Source organism: Cervus elaphus, chromosome 6 (assembly GCF_910594005.1).
Source record: "Cervus elaphus chromosome 6, mCerEla1.1, whole genome shotgun sequence".
NCBI classification, from domain to species: domain Eukaryota; kingdom Metazoa; phylum Chordata; class Mammalia; order Artiodactyla; family Cervidae; genus Cervus; species Cervus elaphus.
In genome coordinates, this window is record NC_057820.1 from 12,053,360 (window position 1) to 12,074,690 (window position 21,331).

At 42.4% G+C, this 21,331-nt stretch overlaps 1 protein-coding gene across 1 annotated transcript in view; it reads right to left on the reverse strand.

The window, feature by feature from the left end:
* OTOP1 (otopetrin 1) overlaps window positions 1-21,331 on the reverse strand; it is a 47,652-nt gene that overhangs the window by 19,709 nt on the left and 6,612 nt on the right. Inside the window, exons 2-3 of the mRNA XM_043906187.1 lie at window positions 15,558-15,694; window positions 801-859 (exon numbers count right to left, since the gene is read on the reverse strand). Of these exons, the coding sequence (XP_043762122.1) occupies window positions 801-859; window positions 15,558-15,694 (196 nt within the window). The remainder of the gene's footprint in view (window positions 1-800; window positions 860-15,557; window positions 15,695-21,331) is intronic.

The window sequence follows — 21,331 nt, forward strand, 5'->3', positions numbered from 1 at the left end:
ATGAAAGTGAAAGAGGAGAGTGAAAAAGTTGGCTTACAATTCAACATTCAGAAAACTAAGATCATAGCATCTGGTCCCATCACTTCATGGGAAATAGATGGGGAAATAGTGGAAACAGTGTCAGACTTCATTTTGGGGGGCTCCAAAATCACTGCAGATGGTGATTGCAGCCATGAAATTAAAAGACACTTACTCCTTGGAAGGGAAGTTATGACCAACCTAGATAGCATATTAAAAACCAGAGACATTACTTTGCCAACAAAGGTCCGTCTGGTCAAGGCTATGGTTTTTCCAGTGGTCATGTACTGATGTGTGAGTTGGACTGTGAAGAAAGCTGAGCGCCGAAGAATTGATGCTTTTGAACTGTGGTGTTGGAGAAGACTCTTCAGAGTCCCTTGGACTGCGAGGAGATCCAACCAGTCCATCCTGAAGGAGATCAGTCCTGGGTGTTCATTGGAAGGACTGCTGAAGTTGAAACTCCAATATTTTGGCCACCTCATGTGAAGAGTTGACTCATTGGAAAAGACCCTGATGCTGGGAGGGATTGGGGGCAGGAGGAGAAGGGGACGACAGAGGATGAGATGGCTAGATGGCATCACCTACTCGATGGACACGAGTTTGAGTAAGCTCCGGGAGTTGGTGATGGACAGGGAGGCCTGGCGAGCTGCGGTTCATGGGGTCGCAAAGCGTTGGACATGACTGAGCGACTGAACTGACTGACTGAAGACGGCAGTGATTAGCTTTGTTTGTTCTAAACGAACATTAAATTCAGCATGTAAGCGATTACCCACAATGTTTACCTTTCCAGTGTTTTGAAAGACTGGATGATATCCTTTGAGTGCCCCCAGAGAAAGTACACCTAAATGGAAACAAAGAAAATAAAGATACATCAATGGGAAAGCCATCACTACATCTGCATCATGAGAAGTTATAAAACCTAAGGGAAGGATGTGGAAAGTGTTGGGCACGTCAGTGACCACCCTGTCCAAAAATGGCAAGTCATTTCCAGTGATGGTGCCATTTCTCATGGGAGACAGTGCTCCGGAGGCACTGCCGTGAGAATCGGAGGGAGGCCTCCAGGTTTAGGAGACAATGGTACCCTGCATGTTGTGGGGCGGGCCTTGGGGAGCAGCAGCCTGCCTGCCATGATGCCTGTTCACCTGTTTCTACCATCTTTACAGGGCTTCATTCAAGAAATATCGACTGAACTGTTACTACATCAGTGGCCAGAAACCAAGTTTTGAGTGCTTTAAATGAAGAACAGAAGTGATTCAGGTTGGTCTTTTATTTCCCTCTGCAGTAAGTCCCCTATATACAAACCCTCAAGTTTCGAACTTTCAGAGCTGCAAGCATGCATTCTATCAATCTCAGTCAGTCAGTTCCGTCGCTCAGTCATGTCCAACTCTGCAACCCCATGGACTGCAGCACACCAGGCTTCCCTGTCCATTGCCAACACCTGGAGCTTGCTCAAAGTCATGTCCATTGAGTCGTGATGCCATCTAGCCATCTCATCCTCTGTCGTCCCCTTCTCCTCCTGCCGTCAATCTCTCCCAGCATCAGGGTCTTTTCCAAGGAGTCAAGCATGAGTGAAACCACAGCTTCCCCTCCGTCTTCTATTGCTGATGATCCTTCAGCTCTACCATTTCCCTCCTCCAGTCAGTAACTCTTCTCACCTGTCCGCTCAATGCCAGCCCCTGCATGCCAGCTACTGTACTGTAATACTTGACTTTTCAAGATGTGTGTGCTGTGCGCTCAGTTGCTCAGTCGTGTCTGACTCTTCATGACCCTATGGACAGTAGCCCGCCAGGTTTCTCTATGGACTTTTCCAGGCAAGAATACTGGAGTGGGTTGCCATTTCCTCCTCCAGGGGATCTTCCCAACCCAGGGATCAAACCTGTGTCTCTTACATCTCCTGCACTGGCAGGTGGATTCTTTACCACTAGCGCCACCTGGGAAGCCCCCCCAAGGTACTGTGCTGTAAGATTTTAAATGCTATACCTTTGTGGGTTTTTTTATGTATTATTTATGTAAAAAGTATTATAAGCCTATTACAGTACAGTGCTATATAGATGGACTTCCCTGGTGGCTCAGTTGATAAAGAATCCGCCTGCAATGCAGGAGATTTGGGTTCGATCCCTGGGTTGGGAAGATCCCCCGAAGGAGAGCATGGCAACCGACTCCAGTATTCTTGCCTGGGAAAGCCCATGCACAGAGGAGCCTGGCGGGCTACAGTCCATGGGGTCGCAAAGAGCTGGACATGACTGATGGACGAAAGCACAGTACTACATATCTAACTGTGATAGTTGGGTAACTAGACTAACTTTGTTGGACTTACAAAAAAATTTGAATTACAAATGGGCTCTCAGAACAGAACTCATTCTTATGTAGGTGATTATATACATATATGTACTACATTATGTCTGCTGCCCAGGCCCCTGGCCACGCAGTCGCTAGAAGCAAATCAGGATACAGGCTAAATGTGGGGAGGCTGTGTTGGACTCATGTGCAAATCCCAACTCCCTTGGCCTTGGGCAAGTCTCTTTTCCCATCTGTGAAATGGGGGTGATAATGAAACTTACCTTGGAGGGTGCTGTGAACATTGAAATAAGATAATCCACGTCTACTTAGAACAGCACCTGCAGTAGGTATGTTTCCAGTAAAAGCTCTCTGTTGTCAACTTACTCCTCTGTCCTATGCATAATCTGAGCTCCTAAAGCATTTGGGGCCTTATTATCAGATGGTAAAGAATCTGCCTGAAGTGCAGGAGACCTGGGTTTGATCGCTGGGTCAAGAAGATCCCCTGAAGAAGGGAATGGCAACCCACTCTAGTATTCTTGCCTGGAGAATCCCATGGACAGAGGAGCCTGGCAGGCTACAGTCCACGGGGTCGCAAAGAGTCAGACATGACTGAGTGACTACATACTTTAGACACAAACACACGTTGAGCACCTACTACATGTCAGACACAGCTGGGCAGTTCATAAATTTGTCTCAGCCTTCATTTTGCAAGTGTGAGCTATAAAAAGATAATCAGACGACATACATTAAAAAATACACCACACATACTCTCTCATCCACATCATTTCACCTAAGATTTACTATCCTGCTCTGGAAGACACTGTCAGGCATGATTTGTGAAACATCTAACAACTTAAAAAACAGGAAAACAGAGAGCAGTGGCTCCTGGTAAAGATGGCATTCAGCCCAACAACAGGGAAGCGCTAAAGGAAATTAGTTTTTGTCTATGAATTCTAAGCTAGATGGCTACCTAGCTGATGCTTTGATAAAGACTATATAGCAGGGGTTCGCTGGTGGATCAGCGGTGGAAAGTCTGCCTATCAATGCAGGTGACCCAGGTTTGATCCCTGGTCCGGGAAGATCCCACATACCAAGGAGCAACTAAGCCCATGCACTGCAACTACTGAGCTTGTGCTTTAGAGTCCGGAAACCGCAACTACGAGCCCAAGGGCCACAACTCTAGAAGCCCGTGTGCCTAGGACCTGTGCTCTGCAAAAAGAGAAGCCACTGCAGGGAGAAGCCCAAATACTGCGACTAGAGAGTAGCCTCCGCTCTGGAGAAGCCTTCAGCAACTAAGACCCAGCACAGCCAGTAAAGACATAAATATCTTAACAAGAATACTTTTAAAAATAGACTACCTAGAAAAATAAAGAAGTTTATGATTTAAGTGAAAAATTGTACACAGAAAATTCTGCACCTTGTATGTAAAACTTTGATAAGAGAATACACTTGAGTACCAGGAGAGGGAACACATAAAAACAGCAACAAATATTCCCCTTTGAGGACTTACAGAATTTTTAGAGTCTTTTTCAATTTTTTTCAGTAATGTTACATTTTTTTAAATAAATATTTTTAAATCACCATACAATCCAGCAGTTCGACTTCTAGGTACATACCCAAATAAATTGAAAGCAAGGTCTTGGGACTTTGCTAGCGGTCCAGTGGTTATGAATCCACTTGCCTAATGCAGGTGATACAGGTTGGATTCCTGGTCTGGGAGGATGCCACCTGCCGTGGAGCAACTAGGTACCATAACTACCAAGCCCGAATTCTAGAGCCCATAAGCCTAGAACTACTGAAGCCTGCATACCCCAGGGCCGCACTCTGCAACTAGAGAAGCCACTTCAGTGAGAAGCCCACACACCGCAAGGAGAGAGTAGCTCCCACTCACCACCACTAGAGAAAGCCCACACAGTGCAGCCAATAGATAAATTTTTTTTTAAAGCAGAGTCTCAAAAATATATTTGCACACATACGTTCACAGAAGCATTACTCACAATGGACAAAAGATGGAAGCAACCCCAGGGTCTATCAATGAATGAACAGAAAAAAAAAATATATATATGGTTCATCCATAGAATGGAATAGTTTTCAGCCTCAAAAAGGAAGGAAATTCTGACACATCTACAACATGGATAAATCTTGGGGACATTATGCTAAGCAAAATAAGCCAGTCACAAAAGGACAAGCCCCCTATATTTCTACTTGTCTGATCCAAAGAGACAGAAAGCTGAATAAGTTGGAAAGTTGAATGGCAGTTGCCCAGCACTGGGAATGGTAGAAATCAGAAGTTAGTATCTGAGGGGACATTTTTTGCAAGATGAAACAGTTATGTTGACTGGCTGCACAACAATGTGAATATATTTAACACTGCTGAACGAAATAGGTAAAAATGGCTAAGGCAGCAAATGTTATGGTTACATGTTACCACAATTTAAAACTAGAAAGTCTCTTTTAAAAAGTAATGATTGGGGGGAGGAGCTAAGATGGCAGAGGAGTAGGATGGGGAGACCACTTTCTCCCTTACAAATTCATCAAAAGAACATTTGAACGCTGAGCAAACTTCACAAAACAACTTCTGACAGCTAGCAGAGGACGTCAGGCACCCAGAAAAGCAGCCCATCATCTTCGAAAGGAGGTAGGACAAAATATAAAAGATAAAAAGAGAGACAAAAGAGCTAGGGACGGAGACCCGTCCTGGGAAGGGAGTCGTAATAGAGGAAGTTTCCACACACCAGGAAACCGTCTCACCGGCGGGTCTGGGGGAAGTTTTCAAATCTCGGAAGGCAACCTAACTGGGAGGAAAAATAAATAAAACCCACAGATTACATGCCTAAAAGCAACTCCCAGCAGAAAAGTACCCCAGACACTCGCATCCGCCACCAGCAAGTGGTGGGCGGCATTGCTTAGAAAGGAAAGACTGAGCAATTCCAGAGAAGAGCTAGCCGGCGGCGGACCGGCCCATCCCCCGCCAGAGGCAGGAGGCAGGAGGCAGGGAGGAGGGGAAAGGGGCAAACTCGACCCCAGAGGCGGCATCCCCCACCAAACTACAAACAGGCTTCCAGTTTCTAAACAAAGATTTCCTGAGATTCTGGATGGTTGACATCCACCGGGAGGGTCGCAGCTAGAGACCAGCTTCCCATAAGAGACACAAGGCGCACGGAACCACGCGCGGAAACTGAGGCTGGGACCACGGAGGGGAGAAGGCGCGCTGCACCCGGGACAAGCTCCTGGCTGCCTGAGCTGCTAGGGCTGGGGAAGGCACAAAACGCAGGCCCAACCGAGTCTGCGCTTTTGTGGAGTGCCCAAAAACTGGAACCGCATGCAGCTCAGGGCCCGCTCCCTATAGAGCAGCATGGAGCCTGAGCAGTGTAGCACACGCGCTGTGAGCGGGGACAAACCCAGTGTGGCCAGAACACTGCGAGTGCTCCCCACACACGCCAGTGATATTTGTCTGCAGCTCCCCTCTCTCTCCCCACAGCACCACTGAACAAGCGAACCTGAATAAGAGTCCACCTCCGCCCGCCTGTGTCAGGGCGGAAATGAGGCTCTGAAGAGACCGGCAAACGGAAGCCAAATAGACAAAGGGAACCGCTTCAGAAGGGACCGGTGCAACAGATTAAAATCCCTGTAGTTAACACCGACTACACCGGAAGGGCCCTGTAGATATCGAGAAGTGTAAGCTGGAACGAGGAGCTATCTGAAACTGAACCGAACCCACACTGACCGCAACAGCTCCAGAGAAATTCCTAGATTATTTTTACTATTTTTTTTAATTAAAAAAAATTTTTTTCTCTTTTTTAAACTTTTTCTTTTATTTTCTTTTAAAATTCCCTATTACTCCTCTATTACTCCTTAATTTTCATTTTCATATATTTTTACTATTTTTTAATTAAAAATTTTTTTCCTTTTTTCTTTTTTTCTTTTATTTTCTTTTAAAGTCCTCTATTTCTCCTTCATTTTCATTTTCATTCTCATATATTTTTACTATTTTTTTAATTAAAACATTTTTTTTCTTTTTTTTTCTTTTACTTTCTTTGAAAGTCCTCTATTACTCCTTAATTTTCATTTTCATTTCACTATAACCTTGCAAGAAAAAAGACCCTATTTTTAAGGCAAACTTCATATTTATTTCTTAAATCTTTTGTGTTTTTGTTTTTAATATTGTATTTTTAAGAGTCTAACCTCTACTCTAGATTTTTAATCTTTGTTTTTCAATATTTGATATCAATTTTGGACATTTAAGAATCCAATATTCAGTACCCATTTTTACTCAGGAGTGTGATGATTACACTTTCCCCCTTTTGACGCACCTTTTTCTCCCCCAGATCACCTCTATTTCCTCCCTTCCCCTTCTCTTCTCAATCCAATTCTGTGAATCTCTGTGGGTGTTCTGAGCTACAGAGAACACTTAGGAAACAGAGTACTGCGTAGATCTGTCTCTCTCCTCTTGAGCCCCCCCTTTTCTCCTCCCGCTCATCTCTATCTCCTTCCTCCCTCTCCTCTTCTTCATGTAACTCTGTGAACCTCTCTGGGTGTCCCTCACTGTGGAGAATCTTTTCACCATTAACCTAGAAGTTTTATTATCAGTGCTGTATAGTTGGAGAAGCCTTGACGCTACTGAAAGAATAAGACCTAAAGCCAGAGGCAGGAGACTTAAGCCCAAAACCTGAGAACACCAGAGAACTCCTGACTACAGGGAACATTAAGTAATAAGAGATCATCCAAAAACCTCCATACCTACACTGAAACCAACCACCACCCAAGAGCCAATAAGTTCCAGAGCAAGACATACCATGCAAATTCTCCAGCAATGCGGGAACATAGCCCTGAGCTTCAACATACAGGCTGCCCAAAGTCACACCAAACCCATAGACCCATCTCAAAACTCACTACTGGACACTCCATTGCACTCCAGAGAGAAGAAATCCAGCTCCACACACCAGAACACCGACGCAAGCTTCCCTAACCAAGAAACCTTGACAAACCCCACCCACTGGGAGAAACCTCCACAATAAAAAGGAACCACAGACCACCAGAATACAGAAAGGCCACTCCAAACACAGCAATCTAAACAAGATGAAAAGGCAGAGAAATACCCAACAGGTAAAGGAACATGAAAAATGCCCACCACACCAAACAAAAGAGGAGGAGATAGGGAATCTATCTGAAAAAGAATTTAGAGTAATAATAATAAAAATGATCCAAAATCTTGAAAACAAAATGGAGTTACAGATAAATAGCCTGGAGACAAGGATTGAGAAGATGCAAGAAATGTTTAACATGGACCTAGAAGAAATAAAAAAGAGTCGATTAAAAATGAATAATGCAATAAATGAGATCAAAAACACTCTGGAGGGAACCAACAGTAGAATAACGGAGGCAGAAGATAGGATAAGTGAGGTAGAAGATAAAATGGTGGAAATAAATGAAGCAGAGATGAAAAAAGAAAAAAGAATCAAAAGAAATGAGGACAACCTCAGGGACCTCTGGGACAATGTGAAACGCCCCAACATTCGAATCATAGGAGTCCCAGAAGAAGAAGACAAAGAGAAAGGCCATGAGAAAGTACTCGAGGAGATAATAGCTGAAACTTCCCTAAAATGGGTAAGGAAATAGTTACACAGGTCCAAGAAACCCAGAGAGTCCCAAACAGGATAAACCCAAGGTGAAACACCCCAAGACACATATTAATCAAATTAACAAAGATCAAGCACAAAGAACAAACATTAAAAGCAGCAAGGGAGAAACAACAAATAACACACAAAGAGATTCCCATAAGGATAACAGCTGATCTATCAATAGAAACTCTTCAGGCCAGAAGGGAATGGCAAGACATACTTAAAGTAATGAAAGAGAATAACCTACAACCCAGATTACTGTACCCAGCAAGGATCTCATTCAGATATGAAGGAGAATTCAAAAGCTTTACAGACAAGCAAAAGCTGAGAGAATTCAGCACCAAAATGCTAAAGGATCTTCTCCAGACAGGAAACACAGAAAGGTTATATAAACGCGAACCCAAAACAACAAAGTAAATGGCAACAGGACCATACCTATCAATAATTACCTTAAATGTAAATGGGTTAAATGCCCCAACCAAAAGACAAAGACTGGCTGAATGGATACAAAAACAAGACCCCTATATATGCTGTCTACAAAAGACCCATCTCAAAACAAGGGACACATACAGACTGAAAGTGAAGGGCTGGAAAAAAATATTTTATTCTAACGGAGACCAAAAGAAAGCAGGAGTCACAATACTCATATCAGATAAAATAGACTTTAAAATAAAGGCTGTGAAAAGAGACAAAGAAGGACACTACATAATGATCAAAGGATCAATCCAAGAAGAAGATATAACAATTATAAGTATATATGCACCCAACATAGGAGCACCGCAATATGTAAGGCAAATGCTAACGAATATGAAAGGGGAAATTAACAATAACACAATAATAGTGGGAGACTTTAATACCCCACTCACACCAATGGATAGATCAACTAAACAGAAAATTAACAAGGAAACACAAACCTTAAATGACACAATGGACCAGTTAGACCTAATTGATATCTATAGGACATTTCACCCCAAAACAATCAATTTCACCTTTTTCTCAAGTGCACATGGAACCTTCTCCAGAATAGATCACATCCTGGGCCATAAATCTAGCCTTGGTAAATTCAAAAAAATTGAAATCATTCCGGTCATCTTTTCTGACCACAATGCATAAGACTAGATCTCAACTGCAGGAAAAAAAACTATTAAAAATTCAAAAATATGGAGGCTAAATAACATGCTTCTGAATAACCAACAAATCATAGAAGAAATCAAAATATGCATAGAAATGAATGAAAATGAAAACACAACAACCCAAAACCTATGGGACACTGTAAAAGCAGTGCTAAGGGGAAGGTTCATAGCATTACAGGCTTACCTCAAGAAACCAGAAAAAAGTCAAATAAATAACCTAGCTCTACACCTAAAACAACTAGAGAAGGAAGAAATGAAGAACCCCAGGGCTAGGAGAAGGAAAGAAATCTTAAACATTAGGGCAGAAATAAATGCAAAAGAAACAAAAGAGACCATAGCAAAAATCAACAAAGCTAAAAGCTGGTTTTTTGAAAAGATAAACAAAATTGACAAACTGTTACCAAGACTCACTAAGAAACAAAGGGAGAAGAACCAAATCAACAAAATTAGAAATGAAAATGGAGAGATCACAACAGACAACACTGAAATACAAAGGATCATAAGAGATTACTACCAGCAGCTCTGTGCCAATAAAATGGACAACTTGGAAGAAATGGACAAATTACTAGAAAAGTATAATTTTCCAAAACTGAACCAAGAAGAAATAGAAGATCTTAACAGACCCATCACAAGAATGGAAATTGAAACTGTAATCAGAAATCTTCCAGCAAACAAAAGCCCAGGACCAGATGGCTTCACAGCTGAATTCTACCAAAAATTTAGAGAAGAGCTAACACCTATCTTACTCAAATTCTTCCAGAAAATTGCAGAAGAAGGTAAACTTCCAAACTCATTCTATGAGGCCACCATCACCCTAATTCCAAAACCAGATAAAGATGCCACAAAAAAGAAAACTACAGGCCAATATCACTGATGAACACAGATGCAAAAATCCTTAACAAAATTCTAGCAAACAGAATCCAACAACATATTTAAAAAGATCATACATCATAACTAAGTGGGCTTTTTCCCAAGAATGCAAGGATTCTTTGATATTTGCAAATCAATCAATGTAATACACCACATTAACAAATTGAAAGATAAAAACCATATGATTATCTCAATAGATGCAGAAAAAGCCTTTGACAAAATTCAACATCCATTTATGATTAAAACTCTCCAGAAAGCAGGAATAGAAGGAATATACCTCAACATAATAAAAGCTATATATGACAAACCCACAGCAAACATTACCCTCAATGGTGAAAAACAGAAAGCATTTCCCTTAAAATCAGGAACAAGACAAGGGTGCCCATTCTCACCACTACTATTCAACATAGTTTTGGAAGTTTTGGCCACAACAATCAGAGCAGAAAAAGAAATAAAAGGAATCAAGATAGGAAAAGAAGATGTGAAACTCTCACTGTTTGCAGATGACATGATCCTCTACCTAGAAAACCCCAAAGACTCTACCAGAAAATTACTAGAGCTGATCAATGAATATAGTAAAGTTGCAGGGTATAAAATTAATACACAGAAATCCCTTGCATTCCTATACACTAACAATGAGAAAACAGAAAGAGAAATTAAGGAAACAATACCATTCACCATTGCAACAAAATGAATAAAATACTTAGGAGTATATCTACCTAAAGAAACAAAAGACCTATACATAGAAAACTATAAAACACTGATGAAAGAAATCAAAGAGGACACAAATAGATGGAGAAATATACTGTGTTCATGGGTTGGAAGAATCAATATTGTGAAAATGACTATACTACCCAAAGCAATCTATAGATTCAATGCAATTCCTATCAAGCTACCAATGGTATTCTTCACAGAACTAGAAGAAATAATTTCACAATTTGTATGGAAATACAAAAAACCTCAAATAGCCAAAGCAATCTTGAGAAAGAAGAATGGAACTGGAGGAATCAACCTGCCTGACTTCAGACTCTACTACAAAGCCACAGTCATCAAGACAGTATGGTACTGGCACAAAGACAGAAATATAGATCAATGGAACAAAATAGAAAGCCCAGAGGTAAATCCACGAACCTATGGACACCTTATCTTTGACAAAGGAGGCAAGGATATACAATGGAAAAAAGACAACCTCTTTAACAAGTGGTGCTGGGAAAACTGGTCAACCACTTGTAAAAGAATGAAACTAGAACACTTTCTAACACCATACACAAAATAAACTCAAAATGGATTAAAGATCTAAATGTAAGACCAGAAACTATAAAACTTCTCGAGGAGAGCATAGGCAAAACACTCTCCGACATAAATCACAGCAAGATCCTCTATGACCCACCTCCCAGAATATCGGAAATAAAAGCAAAAATAAACAAATGGGACTTAATGAAACTTAAAAGCTTCTGCACAGCAAAGGAAACTATAAGCAAGGTGAAAAGACAGCCTTCAGAATGGGAGAAAACAATAGCAGATGAAGAAACAGACAAAGGATTAATCTCAAAAATATACAAGCAACTCCTGCAGCTCAATTCCAGAAAAATAAATGACCCAATCAAAAAATGGGCCAAAGATCTAAAGAGACATTTCTCCAAGGAAGACATACAGATGGCTAACAAACACATGAAAAGATGCTCAACATCACTCATTATCAGAGAAATGCAAATCAAAACCTCAATGAGGTACCATTACACACCAGTCAGGATGGCTGCTATCTAAAAGTCTACAAGCAATAAATGCTGGAGAGGGTGTGGAGAAAAGGGAACCCTCTTACACTGTTGGTGGGAATGCAAACTAATACAGCCACTATGGAGAACAGTGTGGAGATTCCTTAAAAAACTGGGATTAGAACTGCCATATGACCCAGCAATCCCACTCCTGGGCATACACACTGAGGAAACCAGATCTGAAAGAGACATGTGTACCCCAAGGTTCATCGCAGCACTGTTTATAATTGCCAGGACATGGAAGCAACCTAGATGCCCATCAGCAGACGAATGGATAAGGAAGCTGTGGTACATATACACTATGGAATATTACCCAGCTATTAAAAAGAATTCATTTGAATCAGTTCTAATGAGATGGATGAAACTGGAGCCCATTATGCAGAGTGAAGTAAGCCAGAAAGATAAAGACCAATACAGTATACTAATGCATATATATGGAATTTAAAAAGATGGTAACAATAAAAAGTAATGATTTTCATTCTTCCATCATCTAATGTAGCAAATGCACACAGTCAAAATCTGGTAAGGATAGAAAAATTGATTAATTGACTGATTGACAAAATGTCTTAAATTAGGAAGGAAGAGATCCCCAAGCCACCAAGTAACAGAGTGATATTTTGAAAACACACATCTGGCCAGGTCTTTCCTCTGCCCAGAACCTTCAATGGCTCCCCACTGCCCTTGTGGGAGAATCTGCCCAGGTCTTTCCTCTGACCAGAACCTTCGATGGCTTCCCACTGCCCTTGTGGGAAAGTCAAAGCTCCAAAGTGGGCATCAGCCTTGACCAAGCACTCACTGCAACATGCTAGGTACACACACTGCACCTTTAATTCTCACAACAACCCCATGAAGGAGGTGTTTCACAGATGAGACCGTGAGGCCCAGAGAAATTAAGACATTTGCTCAGGGTCACACTGCTGGTGTGAACCAAAGCCAGAGTCCATGCTTGTAAGCCCTACACTAAACCACAGCTCCAGTCCAGGGCCATCGCCCTAGCTCACCTCCCCCTACAGCCCACACATCTCCTCCCCATCGTGTGGAGAGGCTGCATACCCCCAAATGTCCTCTGCTATGGTGTCTGACACACCACACCCCTCTTTCCTTGACAAACACCCCTCATCCCAAAACTAGTGAGAGGCCTCCCTGGCGCTCCCTCGTTACTGGGTGACTTTGTCGAAGCATCGAGCCCTGGTGCTGGCAGTGTCTGTTTTGTTGATTGTCTCCCCTTTGACTGACTCCTCCACAGAGAACAGACCATGGCTTTTCACCCCTAGACTCAGAGTACTGAACGCAGGGCTTGTTGTGTGGGGGACGAAGGGAGGAAAGAAGGAAGGAAAAGAGGGGGGAGGAAGGGAAGGTGGGAGGGCAGAAGGAAGTTCTTTCTGGTCCCCTAAGGCTTTCCACATTGTCACTGGAATCTCTAGAAGACTGTCCTCGTGGGATGGGATGAATTGCACACCCCTGGAATGAATTGCATTCATTTGCTGGCACTTCCAGAACAAAATACCACAGATTAGGTGGCTTAAATAGCCGAAATTAAGTTTCCCCCAAGTCTAGAAGCCAGCAGTCCGAGATGAAGGTACTGGCCTGTTGGTTCCTGCTGAGGCCTCTCTCCTTCCCTACAGACAGCCACCTCCCTTCAGTACCCTCACACTGTGAGTCTGTGTCCTCCCCTCCTCTTCTCACAAGGACACCGGTCCCGTAAGATCAGGGCCCACCCTAGTGACATCCAGGAAGGACCATAAGGAAGAGAGAGTGCTGAAGAATTGATGTTTCCAAACTGTGGTGCTGGAGAAAACTCTTGAGAGTCCCTTGGACTGCAACAAGATCAAACCAGTCCATCCTAAAGGAAATAAACTCTGAACATTCACTGGAAGGACTGAAGCTGAAGCTGAAGCTCCAATACTTTGGCCACCTAATGCAAAGAGCTGACTCATTGGAAAAGACCCTGATACTGGGAAAGATTGAAGACAGGAGGAGAAGGGGGTGACAGAGGATGAGATGGTTGGATGGCATCACCCATTCACTGGACATGAACTTGGGCAAAGTCCAGGAGATGGTGAGGGACAGGGAAGCCTGTTGTGCTGCAGTCCATGGGGTCACAAAGAGCTGGACACAACTTGGCGACTAAACAACAATAACAAAGTGGCCTCATTTAGCCTTAATTACCTCTGTCAAGATTCTGTCTCCAAACAATCACTGGCTGAGGTCCTGGACTTTAGGGCTTCAACATGTGAATGTGAGGGACATGATTCACCCCATAATAATTCTCAAAACTCAAGGTGACTCCTTCAAACAAATTGCCCTGGGAGCGCCTGCCCCGTTCCAGAGATGCTCCCATGAAGACAAACTTCTGCCAAGCTCGCCTGGCACATCCTCTCAAAGAGCTTCACTTGTGAGGATGTGTTTGATCTCAAGATCATAAGGTCACCGAGAGCTGACTGTCAGTCACCTGGATGCAGGTGGAGGCCACTTTTAATAAAAGATGGAGATTTAAAAAATGGCATCATTGGCCCTCAGAAGTGAGACATTTGTCCTAAAGGACGTTCCTCAATGGGGAATGCAGAAACATTTTGAGCAATAACAGTATCCCTGGATCAAGCTCATGGTTTTTCAGGGTGACTTCCATGGAGACAAACCATTTCAGAATGTTTGTGTATGTATAAAGAATGTATACATATATAAGAATGTGAAGCTGAAGCTCCAATACTTTGGCCACCTGATGCAAAGAGCCAACTCATTTGAAAAGATCCTAATGCTGGGAAAGATGGAGGGCAGGAGGAGAAGGGGGCGACAGAGGATGAGATGGTTGGATGGCATCACTGACTCGATGGACATGGGTTTGAGCAACTCTGGGAGAGACTGAAGGACAGGGAAGCCTGGCATGCTGCAATGCAGGGGGTCACACAGAGTTAGACCTGACTTAGCAACTGAACAACAACATAAGAATGTGTGTGTGTGTGTGTGTGTGTGTGTGTGTGTAGAGAATGTGTGTGTGTATATATATATAACTGAATCATTTTGCTGCACAGCAGAAATGAACACAACATTGTAAGTCAACTACACTGCAATTAAAAAAAAAAGAATCACGGCATCTTGGTTGTGACTTTGGGCCAGTCATTTGTCCCCTCCTTAGTGTGACGATCCAATAGCTGTGCTTGTGGAGATGTTGAAAGCACTACACGAAGTGAAATGCAAAAGTCCAATAAAAACACTCCTTGTTACTTTTGCGGTTATGTCAACTCTGATAGCCATCACCAGGGATTTCAGCCAAGAATGGAAGTGATGCTGGAGACTCATCTTGGGTCTTCTTCAAACATGAGGTTTTTCTGATTCTAAGCTACAGATTTAAATTACATATCAAGTCCTTCCTTTCTTAGCCACACCAAGTTGACCAAGGTAGAGAAAGAAATTCTCGTACTTTTCTAAAGATTTTAATCCACAAGTAAGCAAACACACCAAAAAAAAAAAAAGTGTCTCAGTGACTCAGAGCAGAGACTGTAATGGCCTGAAGTTTTTGGGGGGGATGATGAAAATGTTCTAAAGATTATGGGTATGGTTGCACAGCCCTATGAATATACCAAGCCACCGAACTGTACAATTTAAATCAGTGTGGGATGTGAATTATATCTCAATAAAACTGTTAATTAAAATTCCCCAAGCCTTTTCCCATGGGCTCCAGCCTGGATGAATTTCCTGACTCTTTATCAGTGTAAGTTCTGCCCCTTAAGATTCCCACAAAAGTGGCCACAGGGACACAGTCCCACTGTACAGAGGAGGTGGCCAGAAGACCGTCTTAGACACCCTGGGATACACTTGACAGACATCAAAGCAACATAAGCAAACATCGTGTGGTTTACCTGCAACAGAGTATGCACCGCATGGGTGACAGGGAAAACTCCTTCAGTGGCTGATAAACATTCAGAAAATCCAATGAAGTACCCAATTTTAAGGCATCCCAGGATGATGGTGATGATTGCAAACAATGTGACGCTACCTGAATGGGGTGGGGAGGTGGCAGAAACACACACGTGTGTTAACATGCACTGACATCATTTCAAAATACATTATATTAAGCCCTCATATATACATTCAAGTGACTGTATTTGAACAAGGGTGCCAAGATGGCTCAACTGGAAAATGACATTTGTTTCAAAAACTGATGCTGGGAAACTGGGTATCCACATGCAAAAGAATGAAGCTGGGGACTTCCCTGGTGATCCAGTGGCTAAGACTCTGTGTTCCCAAAGCAGAGGGCCCGGGTTTGATCCCTGACCAGGGAACAAGATCCCACATACCACATCTAATAAGACCCAGGGCAGCCAAATAAATGTGTGTGTGTGTGTGTCAGTTGTTCAATTGTTCAGTCCGACTCTGCAACTCCATGTACTTAACCCACCAGGCTCCTCTGTCCATGGAATTCTCCAGGCAAGAATACTGAAGTGGGAAGCCATTCCCTTCTCCAGGGGATCTTCCCAACCCAGGGATTGAACCTGGGTCTCCCACATTGCAGGCAGATTCTTTACTATCTGAGCCACCAGGGAAGTCCAAATGAATAAAAATTTTTTTTTTAATGAAGCTCGATGCTCACCTTACAGCATATATAAAAATTAACTCAAAATGAAAAATGTTAGTTTTTCAGTCATGTCCCACTCTTTGCGACCCCATGGACTATAGCCTGCCAGGCTGCTCTGTCCATGGGATTTTCCAGGCAAGAATACTGGAGTGGGTTGCCATTTCCTTCTCCAGGGGATCTCCCCAACCCAGGGATCAAACCCAGGTTTCCTACATTGTAAGCAGAGTCTTTACCATCTGAGCCACCAGGGAATGAATCAAAGACTTATTCTAAAACCTAAAACTATAAAATCTTAGAAGAAAACATAGGAAAAAATCCTTATAATATTGGGTTTGGCAATGATTTATTGGATATGACACCAAAAGCACAAGTCCAAAAGTAAAAAATAGTTACATTAGTCACTCAGTTATGTCTGACTCTTTGCCACCACTATAGAGTCCATGGAATTCTCCAGGCCAGAATACTGGAGTGGGTAGCCTTTCCTTTCTCCAGGGGATCTTCCCAACCCAGGGATTGAACCCGGGTCTCCCACATTGCAGGTGGATTCTTTACCAGCTGAGTCACAGGGGAAGCCCACATTAAAATGAAAAAAAAAAAAAATTAGGCATCAGAGGACTCTATCAACCCACAGAATGAAAGAAAATATTCACAGACCACATATCTGATAAGGTGAGAGTATCCAAATTCTATGAAGAACTACAATATAAACATTTTATTTAAAAAAACAATTAAAAAAATAAGCACAGGACTAGAATAGACATTTCTCCAAAGAACATATGTAAATGGATATTTAACACATGAAAAAACACTGAACAGCACTAGCCATTAGGGAAAGGAAAATGAAAATCACTGTGAAAGACCATCTCACGTGCATTAGGATGGCCACTACCCAAAAAAGAAGAGAGAGAAAAAGGATGGCAGGGGGGAAGGAGCAGGGAAGGGGGAGGGGAGAGAAGGGGAGGAGGGAAGGAAGAAAGACAGGAAAGGAGGGAGCGAGGGAGGAAAGACGGGAAATAATAACAAAGATGTGGAGAAACCAGAATCCTTATACACTGGTGATGGGAAGGTAAAATGGTGCAGCCCCTGTGGAAAACAGTATGGCAGTTGCTCAGAAAATTAAAAACAATAACTCCACATGGTCTAGCAATTCCACTTCTGGGTTTATACCAAAGGATCAAAAGCAGGGACACAAAGGGATACATGGTCACCCACGTTCACGGCCGCATCATTCACAAGAGCCTAAAGCAGGAAGCAACCTGAGCGTCTTATCCTTGGATGAATGGATAAACAAAATGTGGCATGTCCATTCAGTGGAACGTGATTCAGCTTTGAAAAGGAAGGCCGTTGTGACACGTGATAACACCTGGACAAACCATGAGAACATCATGGAGCTCAGGGTCTATAAGTGAAATAAGCTAGTCACAAAAAGACAAATGCTGCATGATTCCACTTACTCCTCAGAGTAGTTGCATTCACAGGAACAAAAAGTAAAACGGTTCCTGCTAGGGGCAGGGTGGAGGAGAAAATCAGGAGTTATTTAATGATACAGACTTCTCGTTTTACAAGATGAAAGAATATTGAACATTAACTGCAATTAATTCACAAAAATGAATGTACTTAACACCACTGAACTGTACCTTTAAATGATTAAGCTGGTAAATTGTATGCTCTGTTTATTTGATCACAATTTAAAAAAATTTTAATATATATGAAGCAAATTCTACTATTGGCCTCAGGAGCTAAAACTAGAAGAAAACATTATGCCTTGTTTACCATTGTACGGGCCTCAGGCATATTCTGGGGTCTGACAAATGATGTACATTCAACAGAATTTGGGCAAAACAAAAGAAGTCCTCTAGAAGCTTTTCCCACGCAAAATGATCAGACTAAGAGCGTCATTGTTCTGCTCAAAATATCTCAGTTCTTTGATCCTAAAAGCCTGTTCACTAAAGAATAAAAGTAAGGGGTATAAGGTATACAGGAACTTGCTATACTATCTTTGCAAGTCTTCTTTAAAATAGAAAGTTTACTTTTTAAGAATGACAGGGACGTGTCTATAGTTGTGGCATGTAAAGTGCTGTGCTAGTGACATGGAGAAAGGAAACAGTCTTTGATGGTATATCCGGCATGGCTGACAACAAATGAAAACTAACAAAAACAGGCATATGAAGAAGATTGGAAAGGAGTATGCAAAATACATTAAAAAAGGAACTTGTAACCAAATGAAGAAATTAGCAAGAAAAGCATCATAACCGTGGGGATTTGATCAAGGCCAAAGTCCCTAGTCCCTCTTAGGGGCCAACATCAATCACCATTCATACATTCTCTCCCACGAAAGCAGGAAACCAGATCGTGTGTGACATGCATCATGGCGAGAGAGAGAGGAGGGCCTGGGCCATCACAGAGAGCTATAACATTACAACTCCGGCCCAAGAGGCCTCCAGTGAGGAGTAATGCAATCGCCTGGCTCCTTTCCACTGCTCAAAGCCTTGGAGAAACAACTCTAAGTCACTTTTTTTTTTTTTTTTTTCCAAATTCTGTCAAACCCCCAGTGAAATCAGAAACTTCACAGGAGTGGAGATTCAATACCAGGGCTTTGAAACGGTTTGACAAATGCATGGTTCCTTTTGATTACAAAGAGAAATGACCAGATGAAGTGAGGCAGGCTGGTTGGGTGGCAAGGGCAGAGGCTGTAACTCTGGGGACCCGGCTGTGTCACGGACAGAATGTGTGAGTTCAGACAGGTCATTCCCAAGCTCCTGGTCTTGGTTTTCCCATCTATAAATCGAGACTGGTCCACAGCCGTGGTTCTCAAACTTGAGCCTGGGTTGGAATCACCTGGAGGACTTGTTAAAGCAGAGTATTGGGTTCCACCCCCAGAGTTTCTGATTCGATAGGTCTGGGGCGGGGGGCCCAGATTTGCATCTCTAACAAGTTCTGAGGTAGACTGAATGCTGTTGGCCTGGGAACCCACCTGGAGAACCATTGACTTGGAACATCTCTGTCACTGACATTTCAAGAGTTGTGATAAGAACACCACATGCCTTCTCACCTCCTGCAGCCCTTCCTTCTTTCATCCATCCTCCCAACCATTTCTTTCTACAACAAACGTTTTAGGGACTCCTACTATACATGAGGAGCTTCCCAGTACAGTGGTAAAGAATCTGCCTGCCAATGCAGGAGACACAGGTAGACATGGGTTCAAGCCCTGGGTGGGGAAGATCCCCTGGAAGAGGAAGTGGCACTCCACTCCAGTATTCTTGCCTAGGCAATTCCATGGACAGAGAAGCCTGGCGGGGTCAGGGGGTCCAGGAGGTCAAAAAGAATCGGACAGGACTGTGCGACAGAGCACACACACACTAGGCATGAGGCGTTTTGCCAGGCGCTCAAAGGTAAGCAAATAAGATCGCTGGAGAAACAAAATACATGCATATAACATTGCATAAATTGGGATGTGCAGAAGATATAGAGGAAAGAGCTGGCACCAGACGTCTCATCTGCATTGTGTGAAATCAGAAACCAGTGGAAGAGTGGCTAGAGTCCACTGCAAAGAAAGGACTGCAGTTGAGAAACCCTATTCCCAGGCAAGATGGTGCCCATGGGTCAAGGCAAAAGACAGAAAGATATGTGAAGATAAGCCGAATATAATTGTTTGACACCTCTTTGTTGTTCAAATAAGATCCAGGTACTCAGGGTTTAAAAACATCAATAAAACAAAGAAGATGTCCTTGGTGAGCTTAACCTTGTAGTGGAGAAGACAGGAAAGTAGGCAAATAAATGATAAACACAGAAGAAATGTCAGGAAGTGCCAAGTGCATGAGGTTGACGATGGTGGTCAGAAAAGGATTCTCTGAGAAGGTGACAGCTGAACTGACAAAAAAAAATGATGGGAGAAAACTATCCACAGAACTCACCTGACAAAGAGCTTTAACCAAACAATCAGGAACCCTCTTAGAGAGGGAAGACAAAGAGGAAAGGGAGAAGCAATGAGCAATAAGCTTTGCAACAGATTGAAGGGGTAAATGGATGTATAATGGAAGGAAAGAGAGAAGGAAGGGAGGGAGGGGGTAAATGGGTGGATGATAGATGGATGGATGGATAGATGGTGGATGATGGATGATGGAAGGAGGGATGGATGGATTATGGATGGATGCCTGAGTGAATGGATGAATAGTCCAGATTAATTGAAATAAGAACAAGACGATAGAAGTTATATCCAAATGGATGAGGATAAACTGTCTGGAAATGTGTAATTTACATGCTCTTTATAGACTTGTGATACAGACTAAAGCTGGGGATGGACTGAGTGAGGAGCAGAACAACCTTTCAAAGTTCTCATGGTAAAGAGGCGGGTACTAGGGGAAAAGAGGAAAACAAATGCATTCTAAAGGTCTCATCTCTTTGGAATCGAGAGGAACGTGAGGGTCTTGGAGTGGGAAGCAATGTGTGAGAATGGAGTGATATGTGTCTGGTTATGAGAACGAGGAAAGGGAAATTAGTGGTCAATAGAGTGGAAAAACACAGTAGAACGTTCAAGTTCTCCAAAGAGCAAACACTGTAAAAGGCAAATGAGTCAACAATTTGTAAAATAAATCATTATAATCATCCCAAAGAAAAACAGAAACAACAAAATCCAGAATATAAATCATTACAATTAGAATGATCTAAGTCTCCCATGAGTTAGTAAACAAAGATGGGAATTCTGAATTAAAACCAAAACCTAACTATACGATCTTTACATGAAACACACTTTTAACTGAGTGACAACAGTGGAAAATAGGGAGGTGGACAGAAAGGAAGTAGGCAATGCAAACTCAAAGAAGGGAGGTAGAGCAATGTTGATGTCAGACCACACGGGATTTAAGAGTCACTGTAATACTTAGGATGAAGAATTCCTCCATCTTTATCATTACATGTGGGAAAAAAACATCATGTATGAGGAAGACATAATAATCAAATAACCCAAATAAAACCATTTTTGTGTATTTAACTGCTACTTTAAAAAAACAGAGTGAAAGATTTCAGAACTAGACAAATCTAGCAGACATAAGACAGGAC